The sequence below is a fragment of the Labrus mixtus genome, chromosome 11 (assembly GCF_963584025.1).
Source record: "Labrus mixtus chromosome 11, fLabMix1.1, whole genome shotgun sequence".
NCBI lineage: Eukaryota > Metazoa > Chordata > Actinopteri > Labriformes > Labridae > Labrus > Labrus mixtus.
In genome coordinates, this window is record NC_083622.1 from 19,819,708 (window position 1) to 19,843,365 (window position 23,658).

The following is a 23,658-nucleotide window of genomic DNA, read 5'->3' on the forward strand; positions in this document are numbered from 1 at the left end:
ACACCCCACCCACTCACCCAACTGCATCCCACTCTTTGTTCAGGACAGTATGTGACAGACCACCATACCTTCTAGCTGTGTGTGCTTTGTTTTGAATGATGAATTTTTCATCAGGTTTTTTTCCCTCTGTATTTTGGAAGAAAAATAAAAGGGTACTATCAAAGTAAATCAACAAGGGAATAAATACCCTGTGTAAATTCACACTTAGTTTAACAAAAGCCAAACTGACAAAGATAGACGAATGATATATTTATTTATATATGCAATGTATATTTTCAGATACAGATGTAAACCAACATGTTTCCCTACAAAAAAAAAAGTATTAAAACAAAAACATATACAAAGTAAAAATCAATATCTGTGCACGCTATTCAAAAGTAACCTTTGGCTTTCAAAAACACAAATTAAAAAGTACAACAGCATCATCAACACAATATCACCACCACCGACAACAAACAAGAAAAAGGATTTTCATGCAACAAAGGCATCTGTGATAAGCTATGATTACACAGGACCAGTTCACTAAAGATGGCGAGGAGCAGGTGGGTCTGTTTCAGGACACACACACACACACACACACACACACACACACACACACACACACACACACACACACACACACACACACACACACACACACACACACACACACACACACACACACACACACACACACACACACACACACACACACACACACACACACACACACACACACACACACACACACACACACACACACACACACACACACACACACACACACACACACACACAGGCATGTGCAGTAGTAGCAGAACTTAAAGCTCTAGTTTTCCTATCTTTGACCTACAAACACCTGAACAGGCATGGGTGTGTGTGTGTCTCAATGACCCAGCTGTCACTCAAACATGTGTGTGTGCATGTTACATTACATATGAGATTACCACTTTGGGGTCTCAGCACTAGATGACAGGTTTCAAAGATACCTTCATGGGTTTAAAGAGTTTGGCCTTGATCTTTTTGACACGTTTGGTTTTCTCTAAGAAGAGCTACCTCAGTGCTGTGCGGTCTGGCGCTGTGTTACTTATCATTAAATACACAATTACAAAAACAATAATCCAACACTAATCTGACCAGTCATAGGTCGATGGTATTTACAGATGGTCAAGAATTTTCCCCCCTCAATGGTGACATCAAGTATCTGTGACTTAAAAGCTGAATGCAAGGATGTGCATCAGAAGAGATTGCCATCACTGGATCTGTTAACGTGTGTTTGTTGGGAGTGTCGTTTTTGCAGAGTCTCTGTTTAACTGAGAGGCTTGAGTAGGATTCTCCTGTAGTAAACTACATTTGAATTAAGTACACAAGGTGACTGCATTGAAGTGACGTGACTGCATTGAAGAAACAAGGCACGATTAATAAAGACATTAAAAAAACAACACCATGAACTGAGGGGGGAGGAGGAGGAGGAGGACAGTGTGGCCTTCCTCCCCACAGATCCTAAAAGTTTGTGAAAACAACACACTGAGGAGCAACGTTTACCTTAACATTTCAGCACAAGCAATGCTCTGAAAACATGTACAGTATGTCCTCATGCTCTAATAGCCTCAACCCACTCTGATGATTTTAAAAGGACATTATTTCCTAAAGTGATTAAAAAATAGAGCAACATTACCAAACACAAACATTATATAAACAGTTACTGCGACACACTTTGCATCATTTTTGCAGGAGGAAATCCATTGCTTAGACTATTTTTTTCTAGTTGACCACCATTTAAAGGGCACTCTGTTTACTTACCATCCTTTACTTTCAGTCAGACAACTCTGTAAAGATAGAACCCATAGATTGTCAATGCAAACAGATACTAAGAAGTCGATGTATGTACTAGAATGTGTACTAGATGTTGGGTTTTTAGGCCACATCAACACTCAATTTACTCCAAAAATGTCCTTTTTGCTGACGTTAACCCCTCTAAAACAGTGCCCTTTCACATAAGCTCCCGACGGTGTCAGCACACAAAACAGATCACTTGATAGTCGTCATGGCTTTCTATGTTAGCGACCAAGTTCATGTTCTTTGGCATGACAGGTGGTGCAGCAGACCGCGTGTGTTGTAAAGGTATATCTGGGTTAACAAAGAGATACAGCTGCTGAGATTCTCCTGAAATCAGAGTGACCAATGAGAAATAAGTCCAAAGATAAGAGGAAACAAAAACAGAACATAAAAAAGGATCATTGGCATAGCAGTCCCCAGTTTTGCATACAGGCTTTCTTTCCTCATCACCAAGTGTCACTCCAGGAGTCCGTTCATAGGTCCTTAAAGAGGGGGAGTGGTTGGGGGTTAAAATGGAACCTCCTGATTTGATTGGAAGCAAACTTTTTTTAAATGCATATTCACCAGGCAGGATTATGACACAGTCAGGTTTGATGCTGAAGTGCTCCAGTGACACTTGAAGGGAGTGTTTATGTTTGAACCTGGATCAGTCTCTCCAATGAATATCTGCTGCCTTTCTGTTTTTTTTTTTTTTTGTTTTCTTTTTGCCTGATATGCTCCAGCAACAGTCTGAGAAGAAAAAAAGTCATCCTCCTGAATGTAAGAACAAATGCTCAGTTTTTTTTCACTTTCATTCCCATATTTTTTGTACAGGTTTCAATGTGTTATTAAAATGTTAATTTTTTTTGTCTTCATCCCACAATATATTTTTTTTTACACTAAAAAAAAAAAATTGCATTTTTTTTCTGCCCTGTTCTGAATTGAGCAAAGAGCTCCTCCCTGGTTCACAGTAGGCTGTTGAGAAAATGCAGCAGTGCTTCTCCGTTGTGGAGGGATGCGCCTGATAGTTGTTGGAGTGGAGGACTGCAGGTCACAGTTTTAGTTTCAGTTCAGTTTCAGAAAGAACAGAATATGTAGCAACAGCAGCATGAGAGAGATTTTGCAGATAATCTTTTTTTTCTTTTTTGGCTTCCTTTGAGATGGTTTGTGAATTTGTATTCTTGTCCATGTAAAGTGTAGTGTTGTTGTGTTTTTGTTTTTTTTTAGCTAATAAAAGAATGTTTGTCTTGTGTTTAATGGCTGCAGGAGTGTGTGTATATTTGGTGTAGTAGTTCATTGGTGTGTGTAATGTCAGGCTCTGCGCTCTACTGGCTGCTGCAAACACACTTCGCTACCGGCCGAAACGATGGGGAGTCTGTTGTCCATGTGGTAACTGATCAGGTGACTCACACTTTCAAAACGATGGTCTTTAGTGCGGACCTAGAAGGCAAAATTAAAAAAACAGATTAAAGTTGAAATAGAATCACACTAATACCACCATGTCTTTAATCCCCTAGACCCTCCCGACTTACCACTCCCTCTGGGTCGACTAGCAGCAGGTGTTTGGCCTGACCCCCCTGCTGTCCTGTGAGGACATACTGTCCCGGCGTGGTCCCAGACTCCCTCACCAGGAAGTCTCCATCGCGAGTCAGCAGTCTCTCTGCTTCCCTGCGACTTAAGCTGCCATGAAACCAGGTCTCACACTGCAGCTGCTGCACCAGAGGGGGCGCTGCTGTCACTGAACTTTGGCCACCATGCCCAGAGACCCCCAGAGCATCATCAAATGGCTCTGGAGAAGAAAAAAAAAATCATTTGAATAAAATGTGTTTTTGTAATTAAAAAAAAAAAATACATATATATATATATATATTTTGTTTTACTATTGTCTGAATTTCTAAGTAGAAGAAACAGTAGGCCCTTGTCCAAGTATTCTGGCAGCTGTGTGTTACTCTTGGATAGTGGACTGTGTCTTTAATGTGAAAGGCTTTACGCAGACAACCAATCATGTTACATAAAATGCCCCTGTAATGGACAAAAGCACTCTAATTCCCTTATCTTCCTCCGAGGCTGCCTTCTGTGGGCAGCTCCACTCTTCAATTAGTCCGTCATATGGAATGTACAGTACACACCACTCTGCTCGTCTCCTTAGTAACTAATTAAACCCCATTCTCTCCACACAGTAAAACAAAAGCACATTTGAGCTACTGGTAATTTTGATTGAAAAAAACATTCTTACAGTCACTTACAAGAAATCACTTTATCTTATTTTTTCTGTTTTTATTTCCCAACAAGCAGGTCAGATATCCACTTCGGTGCAGTAATATCTTTTCATTCTTTTTTTTTTGCCCTTGTGTAACATTCCCAACAGGCACTTACTCATGTCAAAAGCATCTCTGTGAGCATTTCCATTAGCTGCAACTGGGGGGCGGGGTTTATCCACATTGACGTATGAAGGGTCATCAAACAGTTCCCGTCCTCCTTCTTTGGCACCCACTATTACAAAGAAGACATCAGTGACCTTGGCACATATTTCGATTTCCTCATCCGCCATTAACATAATAGCAATTAATCAGCAAAGACAAGATAAAATGAAACATTGAGGACAAAAAAAAAAGAGTGTGGTTTATAGAGAACGAAAGAGATACTGACAGACCGGCAGAGGAAGAGCTTACCTGGTAGGGGAGGCAGAGGCTGCTTGTGAATGTCATTCTGACCTGGCTGTCCATAAGGCTGCAAACAAAAACAAAAACATAAACACATAATGAGTCCTGCCACACAGGGACATACTGTTGTATACATATTGACAGCAATCCCATTTGAAAGACAAACAAATGTAAATTATAGTTTGTCCTCTACAAACAAAGTCATCCAAGCAAGATTTACTGTTACATTTTAATTTTCTGATCTTACATTGAGACAGTTCTGGTTTGTATACTGTGTAGTTTTTAGATTCCTTTCAAGTGTATCATCCGTCAAATTCAGTAAAAGCAGTGTTAGGATGTGTTCTAGCATGTGTGAGTATCTCATCCTCCTGTGTTTGTGTTCACTGTTCTCACCAGCGTTGCACCTGGGCGGGACCTCATGTCAATCAGGCCACCAGGGGGAGGCTGTTTTCCAGGGAAATTATTGTAGTAAGGGACGTCAGGAGGTGGAGCAGCCTCATCATCTTCTTCCTCCCATGCAGAGCCGTCGAACGGAGCCATTCTGAGAGGAGAGAAAAACAAGAGACACTTGAATGATGAACACAAGGAGACGCTCATATTTGAGGCTCATGTATGGCACATTTATCACATGTACCTGTCATGTGGTGTGACCAGTTTGGGAGGGTTCTTTAGGTACTGTTTAAAGCGTAGTTCAAAAGCCTGGCCGATGGTGCTGATGACTTCTTGAGCTAATCCCTCTGAACACTCCAGTATGTGACATGCTGCAGAGAAAGGAGGCACAAATGTTTCATCAGGAAGCTGCAGCAACATGTTCTCAATTAAATACCTTGAAGCTGAAGAAATAAATCAACTTGCAGGCAAAGTTTTTCATTTAAGCGACATTTCATTCATGTACAAGAGACTTCCCCAAGGACCAAAAGACAAGGAAAAGACAAAGTGCATGTCCTTCCCTGCAACATCTCTAGTTTTAAATCCGATTACCAAGAAAACAGAGTACAAGTTCGGACACTTATATTTTTAAGATGTACTGTAATGACATACATTTTAGCTGATCTAGGGTCTTGTAAGCAACCAAATACTATATATATTTCTTCACTCGACATAATTGCGTGGAAAATCAAGCCACATATTGACATATCTTAAGTATGAATAAATCAGATTCTGCTCTAAATTAAAAACAGTCCTGTTACTAGCTAAGCCAATTTAGAGATTGTACCGTTTCTTCCTTCACTCTGCAAACTCTAGTGGGCGGTGTGTCGAATTCAAAAGAGGCATTTCATTTATTGTAGGATTAGTTTATATTTCAATAGAATGGCTTGAAAGTATATAGCTGCTGAAGGTTCCATCTGAAAACCTGTTTAATCATTCGACAGGATTAAATCTGTTAAATGTCTATACTGGCCGATGCTGACTGAGTCAAGATGTCATGCAGCTGTTTCTGCTCACCTCTCTGGTTGACTGGGTCTTTGGCCACATATGCTACGTACTCGGCTGTATCCTAGGGGGAGAAAGGGGATGAGCATTATGGGAGAAGGGGTAGGAAAAAATTGGAAGCAGGAAAAAGTGAAGGGCAGGTTAAGGATAGAAAGGTTTTGAAAGGGGAAGAAGAAAGAGATAAGGCAGAAGCTTCAGTCATGACAGGAGTTATTAACATACATTCAACTCAAAGAGAAATGACAGGAAGTAGTGAGATCAAGCTTGTGAGAGAAGGACCGCAAACCAGCCACGGAGTGAGTGGTACTGATAGGAATAAACGATGACAGAAGACAGGAAGGAAGGATGTGCAGGCTAAAGAAAGATGGAAAATGTCCAGAGTGAGATTTGAGCTGAGAGAGAGAGAGAGAGAGAGAGAGAGAGAGAGAGAGAGAGAGAGAGAGAGTGTTGGGTGACTCACTGGGTCTCCTCCAGAAGCGAAGGAGATGGACTGCATGTGATGGTTGGCGATAATCTGTGGAGTAAAAGAAAGAGAGGAAGAGAGAGGGAGAGACAGAAGAAGAGCACGTGGTTGACATGAAGTATGTGGGAAGTGAGATGAAAGCACGTGGATGGAGACACAAAAGTAGAATCATTACTGAGAGAAAAGTGTTTTTTTTCGTCCACTGAGCGCCATCAGCTGTAGCAGAGATAAAAACCAAGTAGGGACAATGGATGGAACACCATTCTTAACAGTCTGCAACAACCGCCCATGTCGGGATCAATAACAACTTCAACACTTGCTAATGCTGTACTCACAATCTTTGGTCTATATCTTATGCCTTATTTGTGAATGGATATAGTAGGAGAAGGGCGTGTTTTGTTTTGTTGCTGTTGGTGTACCATCTCCCTTAAGAAATTAATATTGTTCAGCAGCTATTAACTCATTAGAGGTCTTGGAGTAAGATCACTTCCTGTCTTCTTGCGATGCAGAAATACAGACGATGGTGGGAGGATGCATTTATGCAGCACTCAGAAAAAGAGAGGCAAACAAAGCGGGGAAGCATTGAATGTATCTGGGAATCCCCTGAATTCCCCAAAAGGTCACAACACACAAAATAAACCTTTGATTTGTTGAGATACCTCCTTGTAGCAGACATTCCATAAATTATAATAATGAAAGCTTCTGTGAGGAACTTTAGGTTCATTTCACTTCTTCATGAATGGGACACCTCTTCTCTTTGTTGATCTTGTCCTGTAAAGGTCAACTTTGTGTTTTCTTTCAGACATTAAATCAAAAGTTAGAATTCTAGGATTTTCTAACTTGTAACCCACAGCGAACATTTGGCACGGGGAATTTAAATAGATGCTGTGAGTTGGGAAAAAAGGCTGTTAATCACCTCTTCTGATACCTTTTGAATCCTGCAGCAGGAGTGACCAACATGAAAAATAACTACATCCAAGTAATTCATCTTGTTGCTGATGGTTGCGTTTGCATTTTGTAAGTCATCATTAGGTTTGATTCATGAGCAGCTAAAAACTCCTCACTGGAGTTTTAATTGGTAAGTCAAAGCAGTGGGAATAAATTGTATGATGCATCTTTAATCATGTGGGCAGGTAATTGGGGGCAGTAGTTGCGCAATTATCAACAATTACAATGCCGTTAAAACTTCAAAATAAATTTTGGCAGACAATTTTTTTTACTATATAAATGGGAATACTAAAAAAAAATTAAATACCAGACAGTTGTATTTTACAACTTTTTATCAACATGTTATCCCTTAAGCAGGGAGATACTCAGGTTACCTCTGTGTCAGTGACATGCACAGTCTAAGTGCACTCTGGATATAAAACATACCTTTGGCTACAACTGAGCTCTTACACTCAGATGCATCTTGGAGTCTACGTCAAACATTCAGCTGTCAGGGTGAATATACCAGACAGAAAGTGAAGTTCTGAGCAAAAATACGGACACCAGCAGCTTCAAGAGTGAGCTGGTTTCAGTCTTACCTGTTTGCAGTCTGAGGCCAGCAGGTTGAGGCTGCTGGTGGAGATGGTTAGGCTGATTGTCATGCCAGCAAACTGCAGGTTGCTTTTCCCCAGGATGGACGTCATGCAGCGAGAGGAAGGCTGTAAAAGGAGAGGGATGTGGTCAGTGAGTAATAAACAAACAAGGTGTATACGCAAAACAATGTAGGAATCTTTTTCTTCTTTAACAAAGCCTGACGGTCCTCGGAGAGAGCTCCCTGGCTATGATTGAGCCAGTGGGCGTATGTGTGGAAATGCCTGTGTGTGTGGGAGTGGAAGAACAGCTGCAATTGTGAAAGTGATCCTGTCTCCAAGGCCAACTGTGACCAATGGGGAGTAGACAGGACAGTGTGCATGCTGTAGGTTGGGCCAAGAGCATCATGCAGACTGCGCCAGCACCATTGTGCCAGCCTCGTTTATCCAAAACCTCCTGCTGCTCTCATGGCTTTCATCCATATCTGCTCCAGAATATTTGGCGCATGCTGTGAGAAAATAGCATCAGGATGGGATGAACACGCTCAGCTACATTAACCCCAGTCCAGTCAAATCAGAAGGACTAGACGACTTGAATCTATTCTTGTTTAAGTACTATAACTGTGCTGCTGACTGTGCTGCAATGCCAGACATTCCTTGGTTAAGAAAATCTGCTGTAGCAACAGGCTGCTGGATTTTGCCACCTGTTTTATGGACTGTTTGGGTGGATGTTTTTAGTTTTACAGCAGTACTGTGGACAGACACATATAGTCTTTAAACAACAGACTGTCTGCTAATCTGTAGTGCCTCTTTGGCCTTTCACTGGCTCAACACAAGCTACTACTCCAGCTTCCCCTGTGACAGGCTATAGGGAAAACAGAGACCAGAGAGTGATTGGTTAATTACCTGTAAGTAGTCCGCTAACCACAGAAGTGTACGTTTAGCCTAAATCAAAGTCTGTGTGTGTGTGTGTGTGTGTGTGTGTGTGTAAGGGAGAGTGTGTGACAGAATAGCCGACTGACCACATAGTGGACAATCAGGCTAAATCTAGCTCATTGCAGAAAACCCTTCCCATTGCTGCCCACTTAGGCCGTATGAATAAATAATGTCCTTTAAGGGTGTGTGCAAGCAGTGTAGTCTGTACCTTTCTCCTGCGCTGGGCTCCTTTGGCTCCAGGCACTGCCTCACACACCACCGAGATGGCCTCCCTGAAACATTAACAACATACAAGAGTTGCAATAGCATGTCGTTAACCCTCACACCTTCCCAAAGTCACAATTACATATATTAAATGAGATCTGGCATGGAGGGGGGGAGGTAATTTATCGTCCCTGGCAACTGTACTTTTCTTTGCCAAGGAGACAAACATCTCTACGGAAACCAGAAGGAAACCACCAGGATTCCAGAACATTCTAATTTAAGGTCTGGGAGAGCTGGAGGCGTGTATACACAAAGACACACATACATGCACATATAAGCTTAGTCAGAAACTAGCAAGCAAAAAAATCAGAGTGGAAGCAGAATGGAACGTATAAGTGGTTTATGCTGGTTTAAGTCTAACAGTTGTGTTTTCATTCTTACGTGCAAATACGACACATGAAATAAAAGTATGGGCAAGTCAGCTGCAGATGGCTAGTGTGTAGTCTCACCTGGTGACCTGAGTTCTGGTGTTGAAGTCCAGCGCTCGCATTGACTGAAGCACCTCCACGCAACCCATGTACTGGCCAGGAAACAGGAAGTCAACACATAAGCATCAGACATTTCCTACATAATGGTCCCATTGGTCAGATAGGACATAACAGAGGAAGAAAGCAAAGGTGCCCCTTCCTACTATCTGTCAGTTTCTAAAATGTTAAAAAAAAAAAAAGCTTGTCAATGAAAAGAAACTGACAGGAAAGTGAGATGTGCAATTGTATATTTTGGTTGGGGGTTAATGAGAATGTGCCCTTCACTTACCCGTACAGTGTAGGAAACACCAGTGGTGCTGACAACGCTGTCAGAGTGCAGCCAGCCGCGGGTGGGCTTGTTGACAAAGGAGCCATGGCGTGTCCACTCGTCTCCTCCCAGCTGCCCTCCTTCCACCCGTGCCCTCCTGGACGCCCCTCCCAGCCGGTTCATGTCCTGCAGGGGAGGTCGAGGAGGAGGAAAAGGAGCGGTTAGATTGGAAAGTGGGTGATGGAGCGTTGGGGAGGAGCTAGAGCTCCTGTCGTCCCCAGAAGACTCAACGGGCGCCCGATGATGCGGTGGCCTGCTTGAGGCCTTGAGCCCTGGGAGAAGAGTGGCAGAGACGCCCAGCCGAAGGGATCCCATCCTGGGGAAGAAGGAGCAGAGGGTGGTGGGGCTGTTCTCAGCGGGGCGGGGAGAAGAGGGGGGCAAGATGGGAGTGAGAGAGGAGGAGGAGAGAGAGGAAGGCAAACCAGGGGACGGAGTGAGGGGGGTGGCAGGACTGGAAGGAGGGAATGATGAAGGATTAGAGTTTGTTTCATCAGTCGAGCTCAGTGATTCACTCCGAAAGTGGGTGTACTTGGTTTTTGGGACAAGCTCCATAATGAATCTGCAGTGTCAAGTTTTTTTTTTTATCTGCACAAGTCCACACAGGCTCTAGTGATTCAATCAAAGTTCTTTGTCTCAGTACTCAGAGTTTTTCTCGAAAAGGACACAAAGCCATCCGTCTGTCTCTCTCAGCAGAAGAGCTGCATCGGTCTGTCTTGTTGTCTGTCGTCCACTCATTACCAGGCGGCCGAATCCAAAGTGCTTCATGAACTTTACCCACAGTAAAAGCAGGATGAGAGACGGCGCAGGGGGAAAACGGGGTGTCCCAGTTAATGGTTGAATGCAGATGAAAAAAGTGTGTTTTTAGTGCACCAATGCAGATCATGTTGTCATCAGTTCTTTTTTTTTTAAATCTGCTTCAATGTTTATTGTGTTCCAAGGGACTGATGATGGTATCAGCTCTCCAAAAAAGGCTTCATCTTGGTCTTTTTTTCATAATGTACAACAATATCACTGAGTATCTTGTCCAGTCTTAACGTCCTCTCAGTGGGGGCTAGTTATCCAGCTGTCGCCAACACCATGGAGAATCAACACAAGTGATTGTCTCTCAACACCCCCTTGCATGTACGTCTTACTGCACTCGTGTGTGATGTTTAAATGCGTGAGGCGGTATAAACCTTCCTTGCCCACAAGGCTTCTTAGTGTTTTCTTTGTGTGTGTGTTGGTGTGTGCACATGCGTGCAGCTCTATCCTTCTTGACACAAGCCCATAAAAATCCTATTAGCAGCCAACGAGGGGGTGCACACTAACGCGCCACCAACACACATACAACACACAGCTCCAGTTGGTCAATACTACAGTGAGTACCTACAAAACTCACTGAAGCCCACAACTGCTAAAGAAGAGAGAGTGGAAGCTTACTGATGTATGGCTAGAATCCAACGCAGAACGCTTTCTTTAACGCCAACTTTTTAAGAGCATTGTATTCTCAAATCTCCCATCGAGTTTCTCTTTTATTCTCTCTCTCTCTTCCTCCAAACGGTTTCATGTCCTCTCTGAATGGCCCTCACTCTCGCCTCTCCTCCTTCCTCTTCTTCTCTCCTCTTCCAGATTACTTCTGGCACAGGCTGGTTCCCTTTCTCTACAGTTCGTCCTCCCTTCTCCCTGTCTCCTTGCTTCTCCTGGAAGCCCTCTCTCTTCCGCCACACTATGTAGTCGGCCAACCTCTGTCTCTCCAATGCCTCCGCCCTCTCCCGCGCCACCACTTCCTCTCTCCTCTTCCAGATGATCTCTCTCTCCCCCTCGCCCCCTCCCTCGAGTGCTCGCCCGTTCTCCAGGCTGTCCTGTTTAACAGTCCCCAATATATAAATGGTAAGCCCCGTCTGTGCACCTCTCCAACTTTAAAGGTAAGGGATGGCTAGAGGCCAGGCATGGTCACCTATTTAGACACCAATAGAAATCGAAAAAAAAAAAAAAAAGTAAGTACTTAAGACTGGGCCAGCAGAGTTGGGCCCGTTCCTGACTGAAGTTCCTGATATGGCTAAAACAAGTGAGGTGGCCCTGGTTGAAGTGTGTTCACTACAATTTAAACCACCTCAGATTTTCTTTTTACTGGAGCACCATTGGAAAGTGGTAGGTTGAATCTGAGATGTTGTCTGTGTCTGATACAGCTATGTACACTGCAGTAGCACGGTGGTGATGTAACTCTGGAGAATGTAGGTCATTGGCTGATGACGACTAGCAGTAGGTTTGTTGTGATGGTAATGAGACCTGATTGGTCCTGTTTGAACTCCAAACCCAGGGTTCCCTGAACGGTGCTGAAGGCTCATCAGAGTTGAGCGTGAACTCGCTCACCCAGCTGAATATGCTCAAATAAAAGCGCACTCTGCTGTTATGCTGGTAACTCTATGTCTCTTTCACTAACCCTGTTTCTTTACTACTGCCTGGCTTAATAACAAACCCAGATTACAGTCAGTTACCTGAGAGAACAGTGTTGACACAGTCCCATATGATATGAACAAGCCAAGTGTTGGAACCATTTCCTTCCTTATCTAAGGCAGGGCTTATCAAGCAGCAGGTTTGCTCTCCGTTTTACAACAAGCTACCACACAGAGACTACATACAACTCATTTTCTGCATAGTCCAACCTAGAAGGCAAACAACAGTCGGCTGACATTAACAGTCTCTGGCAGAGTCCTATGAACAAAACCGTCTGCAGCAGTGTGACCTCAGTAAGAGGCAAAGCTACACCTGCAGTGCTGCACTAAACTAGCTTCAAACTCAGTGTTGTGAGGCACTCGTCATATTTACAACCCGCTGACCTTTAGTCACTCATAGGAGAGCTAAGTTTGCACACGCCTTGCCTAGACCACTTACACAAGGTTGTAAATTTGGCACCAAAGTTTCAGTGATGCTAAATGAAAGGGTTGATTTTCTACACACTAACATTCAAAACTTAACAGTGTCTGAAGTACAGCAGGACCAGCTTGTAGTGGGCGCTGCATGCATGGCAAAGGAACAGTCGCCTACACCTGTCTAGCACCACAGAGGGATTGTCTAGCAATTTTAGCTAGTCGCCCATCTGGTCTTGGCCAAAAAGCACCATGGAGGAACCAGTCACACTCGCCCACGGCCAGAGTGGCTGGGCTGATCTCCAAAAAAGCTGTAAAGAACTATGGCTGAAAAAGTCACAAAAGACACCCAGTATTCTGACAATCGAAGAGCATGCAGAACAAACAGAACAGTCTGTTAATCCCCTACTAAAACACCAAGTTCTTAGATTTCAGAGTAAATTACCTCTTGAAAAGGCAAAAAATGTTAATAGTAAAGATAAAAAAATCCAGGTTGTGTTCTCATACACAGGGGGGCTAAAAGGCTCTATGAGATGATGGAATGCTGCATGAGTCTGTGAAAGTGCACAGAACCCAGTGCAGGTTAGGTGACTGCAGAGGAGATGAACCCTCTACATAAGGAGAAATCCTGAGTCACCTACACAGAGACAGCTAAAAGAAGACACTGTCTCAAACAAAGAACACTTAATGATCAGTAATTAGGGGCCTGGATGCCAAGCAGCTGCAGAGAGTGATATGTAAAAGTGAAATTAGAACGATAATCTCATTTATCCAGTCATTCCTGGAAATGGCACATCAGCCTGTCTGATGAAGATGGTCGTTGATAAAAGGTGAGTTCAGGACAAACAGGGCTGAGCCAACACTACAAGACTCACACACAGAATGGGGAGGGGGAGACAGGTGACCTGAAACAACCCTGATTCTCGGGGACTGCCGAGCTGCGCTTAGACAGAGACTGTCTGGTAAAGAAAAAAACCCTGTCTGTGAGAGAAACTCCAAAAAACTGCACACAAAAATGTAACAATAAAGTCCACTGCCTCTTATCAACTAAATCTATACAATTATCTAATGTAACAGCACCAGTTTAAATAGATAAGACAAGAGAAAATAACTTTACATCTCGCTTTGTCTGCAGCCGCCCGTTTCTATGGCAACAGACATTAAAAGAGATGCCTGCACAGGATATACACAGAGAAGTCCCGACAACCGCAGAAATTTTCAGACAAAGAGATAACAGCTCTGTCAAATCAATCAGCAGCAATTATTTGCTGCATCAAAGGACTAAGGACTCCACGTTGGAGCTTCTTCTGATCCAACAGGAGAAAAGACAACAGACTTCTACATCGATCAATAGGTTACAGGAAATGATCAAAGTTTGAGCGGCGTCGTGCCAGCCATAAAAACCCAATCAATGTTGACATCCCATGTCGGCTGCATGCACTCACTCCTAGGTCATGTAAAACTGTAAGTCTGGTATTTTTTAGAAGAACAAATCACTTTCAAAGTAAAAGTATAAACAACACTAAACATTTAGTCCTAAATGACAACACTGATGTTTAGAAAACTTGCATAAAAACAACCTGAATATTCTGTGCAGCAGCTAACAAAGATAATAATTGTATAACATCCTGCTGAGAATATCTTTTGCTCTTTAACAATAGAAAATCCAAAGTCACAAAGAGTCTATATTTACAAAAACAGAAAAAAGTAATTCAAACTGTTCAGTAGAAAGTGAACCTAATCAATTTCCCTAAGAGTCCTTTTTTTTTTTTTTAAAAGTGAATGTTAAATCATGAGTAGTTCCTTTTTTGGTTTAAAAAGCATACAGTTGATAATCCATGGTGATTTAGCTAAAGCTGAGCCCCATATTCACATGAGCAGCACATTAATTTTTAAACAGTCAAAGACTGTCCGGTCATCCGTCCTCTCCTTCCTCTTTCTGGCTCTCCGTCCACTCCCTGAAAAAACGTGCTTCTCCTCTGATCCGCTCGATTAATTCACAAAGTCACTGCCGGCAGTTCCTCTCCATCTATTCTCTCCTCAGTTTGGCTGCCTCCTCTTCTCTTCTTTTCTCTTCTCTCTCCTCTGCCTCTCTCTCTCTCTCTCAGCAGATGGTGAAATGGCAGTGCTGCCAGTGTCCACAATGGCACTCCTTCATTGTGCTCCTCTTCTCTCCCTCACGTCTGTCTCTTATTCCCACTTTCCTTCCACCTCTGTCTGTTGTAGGGACGATCACGCTGTCTGTCCTCCCCCCTCCTCCTCCCAGTCTGGGTGGTGATGCTGCCTCCCATTTTCTCTCTTACCGTCTCTCACTCTCTCTCTCTCTCTCTCTCTCTCTCACTCTCTCTCTCTCTATCAAACACACACTCAAGGCTGCTGCCTCTGCCCTCCCCACCTCTTATCCTCCCCTCCTCCTTCCTGTTTCCTCCGCTTTCCCCCACCTCCTCTCTGCAGCCTCAGTCATTTAGCAAGCGCACATGTGCATGCACAGTAAGATGCTGTGCTCCTGCACATTAACGCACACACTCAGGGGGGAAAATGGAGATATTGAAATGAGAAAGAAAGCAAGGGAGAAGGGGGGGTGTCTTTGTGTGTGCATGTGTGAGGAGGGGGGTTGTTTATGTTGACTAGTGAATGCTCCTCCCTTATTCATGTTGGGTAACCTGAGAAACAGGGTAAAAGAGAGAAAGAGAGAAGGAGGATGGAGACAGACAGAGAGGAGTGCTGCACAGTGTGTGACATGAGGTCACTCTGTGTAACCTTGATGAAAGTGGACACATTCAAAAAGAGAGACACAGAATGGTCATTGAAAAAATAAATATTCCCCCTATTTCGACATGAGCAGAGCTCGCTAAGGGAAAGGACAGGTTAGCACAATGTCAAAAAATAACAACAGTCAATCTGTAGCGGAAAACAGTCAGCAGATATCTGATGAGAAGGCAGTGCCACGGAAAAGGGAAGAAAGCACCCACAGAGTGACACATGAACCCAGCCGAGCGGACAGCAAGGAGTCCTCAAATGACACCCCAACATTCAGTCCCTGCAGTACTGCATGTGACCACTGCACTGTGTTCATGTAAGGTAGCAGTGCATTTAGGGACAAGAGGGATCCAAATCAGACAACTGCAGAGAACCAGACGGTCATTCCAGGTTAAAATCCACCACCATACATTTCATTTACAGAACGATTGAATGTGATTGGTTTCAGAGTGATTGATGAAGAAGACAGCCCCCTCCACCAGAAGCCTGCACCATGCGTGTAACTAGTAAAACACACAACAAAAGTGGCTTAGGGGAGACAGAAAGATAATATGGTTTTCTTCAAGGACTTTGTACATTTGTTCAAAATTAATATTTTCTGTTTTACCCCAAATTAACATAAACATAATTGGAATGTATTAGTAGGCTATAAAACTAAAACTAATGTAATGCAGCAATCCTGAAAATAAGTCGACCTTTATGAAAATGATTATTTTCAGTGTTTGAACCTTACAAACAAAATGAAAAATATAACCTCCATGTGGAAATGATTTATATAAGGGCGGTTTAAAAAGTAATTCAGGTACTGAACTAACAACTGGTGCAGTTGATAGTAAATCAACACACATCCTAATAAATGGACATGTAAACACAGGGCAGCAGAACGATTCATGCATTTTTTTTCCTTGTTGGCCTTAGTTTTCAGTTTTAGAGAAGTGTATTGGCAAGCAAGCAAAACTGAAGTGAACTGCTGCAGGGGAATCTTTTCAAGCATACAAGAAGCCAAATGTTTCATAGAAATGGTGGCTGCTCTAAAATGCTCTGTAGATGTTATATGTATCACTGTAGGAGCCTAAATACACTGCATGATGTTGATCCAATAAGTGTGCAATCACTTCAGTTCATATGTAAACAATAAGGATAACTGATTGTAAAGGATTTGGAAGGCATACTTAGATTAACAGTATTATAGTTACAGTTTATATTGACAGTAATTTAATAAGTTAAGTGTTGCTTAATGTAAAGCTTGATGCTTACATATATCATTCTCATGGATCATTTAGTGTATAAAATGTCACTTGTAAGCGATGTTTCTTCCTAATAACTGCACCACCTCTAAGTTGTTTTCATCTTGAGAGAGTAAGAGTTTTGAATTCAATTGACCTCTCTCACTCTCTCGTGTATAACTTTGGATGAAACTGGACCATACCGTTTCAGTTTGTTTTTGTCCAAGTAAACAGTTAAACTTTCACCAAGAAAACAAACGAGGGAATTATCATATAAAGCGCTCTAAGGCTTCATTCAGTCAGTTATAAGATGGGCTTTGTTAGAAATTTGTTTAATTATAACTTTCTTTTGCTGCTGCTCCTGCAAAAAAAACTATATATATTTGGGTCAGGCAAATCCCCCCCTTCTAATTTCAATGACTAATAAATATATTTCCATTAAGCTTAAATCGAATAAACTGATGAAAGAAAAGTTTGGAAAATCTCAAGAAGAACTTATTGATTACACCCCTACCCAAACATGACCATCTTCACAATATTAGAATCCAGAAAACCTATTATACGTATTTCATATTAGTTTTTAAGTTTTGACCTTTCTATTTGACATGACTGAGCATCCCCCTCACCACTGTGTCACTGTGTGTTTTTATTTAGCTGCTTATATCATTTGAATATCTTACCATATAGTCCATTGGCCAACACAGGCTGCCTGTGAGTCTGTATCCCTAAAAACACCAAAGTGCACATCAGCGCGCTGTACACACACAAACACATGCTCAAGAGCCAATCACAGCGTGCTCCAATATGGCCCTTGCAGCTACTTGACTCCCAGCATGCTTCGCTCCCCAGATCAGCTGTGGAGAGGGTCATGGGACCTTCTTGATGTAAAAAAAGCCAGATGATTAAGCACACAGGGACATAACACTGAAATGAGATGGAGACAGAGCGAGAAGGAGAGGGAGAAAGTGAAAGAAAGACAGAGGAAGAGTGATAGGCGGAGGAGAATAATCCAGCGTGCATGTTGAAACACACTCTGTGGAATGAGAGGAATTAACGGAAAGGACCACATGTGTAGGATGTTTGTGTCTCAGCTTGCCCAAGTGTGTGTCCTGTTTCTATGCATGAAGATGAAAAGACTGTTTGTGGAAGCTGCAGCCAGTCAGTATATATTAGCTGAACCAGTCAGAGACTGAGACGAGACAGGGATATAATGCTGCATGGCCCTGTCTGATTTGGGCTCTTACCACTGTCTGTGTGTTTCTCCCTGCATATGTGTGTGTGTGTGTGTGTGTGTGTGTGTGTGTGTGTGTGTGTGTGTGTGTGTGTGTGTGTGTGTGTGTGTGTGTGTGTGTGTTATCTGATCAGTCTCACTCACTCACACTCTTATATACACTATAGGTCCAAGCATAGTTAGTAAACGGGCCTAGTCACTGACCTTTTCTGCCAGGACTTCTGCCATACGCAACCTAACACCAGTTCACATTGTAATGATGAGACAGACGATGATGAAGACGATAAGCGGGCGCGATGAGAACAGTTGGAGGGGGCGTTAACTTGCAAGGGGAAGCCCCTGTGATTGGAAAAGACGTGCAAACACACATACATTTGGACGGGGAAATGGCAATCAAATTTCCAAAAATTAGGTCCTAGGGTGAACATTAGATTAGTCAGGCATTCTGCAGGAGGCCTTTCTGCTGGTTTCGTAGCTCCCCACGCACACAGCAAGCATGTGAGATGGCTATTTTAGGTTGCGCCAACCCCCCTCCCCTACACCGCCCCCTCTAACCACATCTCTATCTCCTTCCATCATTCTCTTCCTGCTGCCTCACTCCTCTTACAACTTGCTTTAATAATGTGTCATATATACAGTGTTGTTTCTTCACTTCAGTTACCAATAAAACTTTTTAACTTTTCTTAGCATCCATTTCAAAGTGTCTACGTCAAGTATAATGAAAGTATGAAATGCATGGGATGCTTTTTTAAAAAAATGTTTTATTTACTTTTGAATTGGATATATCTTTATTTAAGTCATAACTCCTAACTATCCGATTTCAAGTTTCTCTTTCTGTGCTGTAAAACATTTAATCAGTTGTATTTAAAGCTCCTGGGAAGAGCTGGTTATAAAACAGACTGAAATGAATATTGATGCCTCTTTATGAGCATCAAAAGAAAACAATACCATGATTAGCATTATGATAGATTATTACTATATTGTTATATTTAACGGCCGAAATGATTGTGGGTACACTGCAGAAACAGCAAAGGATGATACGAGTGTTAAAGGTCTCATATTATACAAAATACACTTTAACATGTTTTTCTAACACTAATATGTGTCTCTAGTCTGTCTACAAACTCCAAATTACAACAAAAGTTAATCCTCTCTGTCATTCGCCTGCTCCACTTTTCAGAAAATGTGTGCTCAAACAGCTCGTTTGGAGATTTTCCCTTTGTGACATCACAAAGGGCAGTAACTCCTCCCCCAGCTGAGCAACACTCCCACAGCAAGGTGAGCTTTTAGGGAGCTCTGAGACTTGTTTAACTTGTTGAAAAGGAGAAAAATATGTGACTTTTAAAAGAAATAATTAACTTTCTGTTTAAAAAAATCACTACTGACACATGTAGAGGAAAATATTAGCAAACGATAAGAGGTACCGCTTGTCTGCTTGTGCAGTAAAATCTACACAAACTGAAAGTTCCCCAGAGAAGCTTAAGGAGGTCTATTTGTTTTTGAGCAAAATAGAGGGCTCTCGACACTATTGACAAAAATACACTTTTTACTTTCAGGTTAACTATTCACAGGTTTTCTTCTACCAGGTGAGGTGAACATTCACGAGACTTGTTCCTCCTTAAAAAAAAAGGTATGGAAGTCACTTAGTTTACAACATATGTGTTGTATTGTTGGCAGAAAGAAAGGAATATTTCTAAAAAGTCTGCAAGCAGATTGAATATTATTTTATTGTAAATGCTGCTAAATGAATTGAGATGGTGTTATAGTTTTAAAGTACATATTGCACTATACCTGACTTTGTTTTTGGTTTACCACTTTCCAAGTTAGTTTCAATCACTTTATTTTATATTTTACATAACTTTTAAATAATTTTGGACAAAACACTATAACAAAGTATTCTCTCATCCAAAAACTGTGATGTCAGCTATTTTTCAAAGAAGTAATGTGTCATGAGTTTTGATTGTAGTTTTTTGGTGATTCATTATCTCTGCAATCACTGTATGGAGCAATCTATAAGGCATAGAACAGCTTAGGGATGGACCAGGAAATGAAACTTCAGCTGGATTCAGGCCTGATAGAAGCCTAAAGTGACCTTGATTTGCAGAGTGACAACTTCAGTCTCACACCCGATGCATATGCCAATACCAGGCATGGGTGCAGGAGTCCTGATCTGCAAAAAGAAGGTGACTTCTAAATATGCAATCTCAGCTTCTTGCAAAAGACATTCACAGCTCAAAGTTCATGACGCAACAGATTCAAACTGATTAACTATTTTCTGAATACAAAATCCCTAACTACAGTCATAAAATTGTGACTTCAGTTATTTTTTGTAAACTACACTCAACCACAATCACTTCTTATTTTGATGACCACACCAGGAAGGAATTTGTTTAATCTGCGGTAGAAAGTGCATGTGAATGTTTGAACGCGTTGCTCTCGGCAGTGGTGCAGGAGGAAACACAGCTGAGGCTCGGTCCCATTGTGTAGAAGTAGAGACGGACAACCACATGCTATGACCTCGAAAACAAACTCCCACAGCTTGTTTCCAGAATACACACACACACACACACACACACACACACACACACACACACACACACACACACACACACACACACACACACACACACACACACACACACACACACACACACACACACACACACACACACACACACACACACACACACACACACACACACACACACACACACACACACACACACACACACACACACACACACACACACACACACACACACACACACACACACACACACACACACACACACACACACACACACACACACAAACCTAACACCACAGTAGCGGGTAGACAGTTTAAGTGCGCACATCAAACAAAGACAGACAATCACACACATACTGTGTCTTTTTAAATAGCTGTGATAAAGCAGCTTAGAATCTTACAAGTGAGTTTAATCGATATGCAAGTATAAGTTTCACAAAGAAAAATTCAAGGCTAACATCAGTGCTAAAATTCACTGCTTGGAAGAAAAAAATCTCACATCTGAAATGTTTGTGTGAATGTCGGTGAGAAAGTGTCTGGCTAGTGGCTACGTGCACACACCTGTCAACGTGAGGCTGTAACAATCACAATTGTCACGCGGTGCCATCAATCAGGACTACAGCCTTCACCAATGACTGATGCAGCTCAAGCAGAGTATGACAGATCCAATTTTAATCAAGTGGATTTTGGATTGTGTCAATGCAGTAATAGAGTGGCTGAGATGCTCCGCTTTAACTGACAGGTTGTCGGGCTGTCCTCCGTGTTTGTGTTGTCTTTTTCATTAGTTTGTGTGTGTGTTGGTGCACATGTGTCCTGTTCGTTCAGCACCCTGACATGAGTCTGAATCTACCACTTTTTGAGATCAGGTGATGATTGGACCTTCTCCTCCTCGTCCTCCGTTTCATCAGCGGAGATAACTTCCACCATGTAATAATATCATGTCAGATGCTGCTGTTCTGAGTGGTGTGGCTGACCCTGATAAGAGTTTGAGCCCCTGCTCTCAGTCGCCTCAATCATCCCACATAGACCCTTCAGCCAGTTTCCATAATGGACTGTCTGACAGTGAACTTCAACTCTGTCACAGTGACCCTTTTTCAACACATCTGAGCTGTGTTTTGATGATAGGTTGCCATGCATTTGCTTTCTCCCCGGGTTCACTTTGGTGGAAACGGGTTGTTGACTCGGGTGCATATCAGTGCAATCTAGAATCTTGGAAGTTCATCTCAGGAAGAAATTGAGCTTGAATCGGACAGTAGACACTTTCTCTATAGACTGAAGACTAACTTTGAGGGTTTTATTTTTCAATGTATAAGTCACTCATTTTCCCTTTTGTCTTAAACATGCGAACAAATAAATATGCACCATCATATTGAATGATACATGACATATTTGCATATGGCTAAGAAACAGTCCATGATGCAAAATATGATTTGACCATCATACAAGACTAGGAAATGGAAAGAAACCACACTGCAGGAGGGATGACATCAACAAAGAGTTAGCATTTTTCAAAGAAAATTATTTCAAGTGGCACATTTCTGGGGAAAAAATGCATGTTAATTTCCTGCTAGTTCATTTATTAATGAACCACCTAATAGCCCGACTTCAATTTAAGAGTGGGCTACTACTATGTCTTATTGATAACCAAATGGTATTTTGTGACTTTTTTCCTCTATTTATTTGCTGTGAGTGGCATAAACTTGGGGCCTCTGCGTTATTATCATTGCCTCCTATCATTGGACTGATAACAGTGTCTTAACAGTGACTTCAGGTCTAAAACATGGTTCAGACAAATAGGCCTTCCGAAAAGTTAGGCTCTATTAATAAACCTGAGGAATTCAAGTCAAACATCTAGTTTAAGTGTGCACAGCCTATTGTGAGCATGAGCAACGATTTTACAGTAGCCTACCCCGACAGGCTACACTCCACTTTACTGTAAATGAAGCACAAAGAAGTAGAGCAACGCGTCCCTGAAGGCAACACAAAGACAGCACTACCTACTGAAACTTTTCACATGTACAATAACTGTGGTAGGCTACATTGACGCACAACACGCACAGAACCATGCCCCAAAAAGTGTGGTCAACTTTAACGAGCAACTTACCAGCTCTCTTCCTCCTCCTTTCCCCCTCGAGAAGCCCCTCCTGCCCACCAAGCTGTTGCTGCACTAAACTTCAGCTTAATTTCATCAAACAGGACGAAATGTCGACGAAAATGTCCGCCAGGCGTCTAACAGTTTTGATTAACTTCATAAGAGATGAGTCTAAACTTCTTCTTTCCTCTCCCTTTCCTTCCCGTCCTCCTCCCCCTGCCACCCCCCTCTACGGTCACGACAGAAGCCACTTCCGCGAACAAATGGCAACGTCATCTGGCCGCGGATCTTGTGTGCGTGCGTGTGTGTGTGTGCGTGTGCGTGTGTGTGTGTGCGTGTGCGTGTGTGTGTGTGTGTGTGTGTGTGTGTGTGTGTGTGAGTCATCGTGTGTGTGCGCCTGTTTGACTATGGTTTGCACCTGGCCCACTGACTGCACGTTGCGCAAAAGTAGAAAATCCCAGATTCCATGCCAAAATCATTACTAAATAAGGCTACCGTAAATAAATAGGAAATGTATCAGTCCATTCGTTCTAAAAAAAAAAAAAAGGTTTGTTTTTCCGTCACCATGTCATTAAATCTTCAAAATATTCCTTTGTCCATATTTATTTTACAAAGAGGTGTTAATTCATATGTGTTAAAAGTCTGGGCTGTAGTTTGTGGTGCTTTCTGTTATTGTAAATTTATATGCACTTTTTTTATTATTACTTTGGTGGGAAAAATTGTATATTCAAATGATTTTAGCACAAGAAAACTAGAAACCTAGTCCATATAGTAAGTAGGCTAGCTCCTAGTCATTCAATGTAGGCCTACACTTTCTGCTTTAGATGGCCTACTTCAATTATCCCCTTGCAATTTGCACTGTTTGGATAGATATCACAGTCTAAAGACACACATTTCCTTTGGGCCACATATATATCTTAAAATGACTGAGAAAAGTTGAAAAATATAGCCATTCTGCTGATGTCATGTAGACCTACTCTTAACAAGTGAAATACTAACAACAGATAAACATGTCCTTGAGGCCTTAGACTTGTGATGAAGCCAAACAATCAGAATCAGAATTAGAATCGGGGTTTATTGCCAAGTACATTTACACATTTGACT

The 23,658-nt window shown here is 42.2% G+C and overlaps 1 protein-coding gene across 3 annotated transcripts; it reads right to left on the reverse strand.

Moving 5' to 3' along the window:
• Positions 1-236: 236 nt before the first annotated feature.
• shc1 (SHC (Src homology 2 domain containing) transforming protein 1) lies at positions 237-22,790 on the reverse strand. 3 transcript variants are annotated; one of them, XM_061050671.1, is made up of 14 exons: positions 22,567-22,790; positions 17,385-17,429; positions 9,831-9,995; positions 9,524-9,594; positions 9,019-9,082; positions 7,884-8,003; positions 6,355-6,408; positions 5,907-5,958; positions 5,095-5,221; positions 4,854-5,001; positions 4,470-4,527; positions 4,174-4,290; positions 3,330-3,586; positions 237-3,237 (listed from the first exon to the last, which is right to left on the reverse strand). In XM_061050671.1, exons 2-14 carry the CDS (start codon positions 17,394-17,396, stop codon positions 3,109-3,111), a joined length of 1,374 nt encoding a protein of 457 aa, XP_060906654.1. In that variant the 5' UTR covers positions 17,397-17,429; positions 22,567-22,790; the 3' UTR covers positions 237-3,108. The 3 variants fall into 3 exon arrangements, with proteins under 3 accessions (XP_060906654.1, XP_060906655.1, XP_060906653.1); XM_061050672.1 differs by lacking the exon at positions 17,385-17,429; XM_061050670.1 differs by lacking the exons at positions 17,385-17,429; positions 22,567-22,790 and having other exon boundaries at positions 9,831-11,657.
• Positions 22,791-23,658: the final 868 nt, after the last annotated feature.

Bases quoted from the DNA above. Each gene is read 5' to 3' on its own strand.
- shc1 (XM_061050670.1), bottom strand. From the start codon at position 10,421: ATGGAGCTTGTCCCAAAAACCAAGTACACCCACTTTCGGAGTGAATCA. The intron at 8,004-9,018 runs GTACAGACTACA...CTCCTTTTACAG, and splicing joins GAGCCCAGCGCAGGAGAAAG to CCTTCCTCTCGCTGCATGAC. The intron at 3,238-3,329 runs GTAAGTCGGGAG...TTTGCCTTCTAG, and splicing joins TAGTCGACCCAGAGGGAGTG to GTCCGCACTAAAGACCATCG.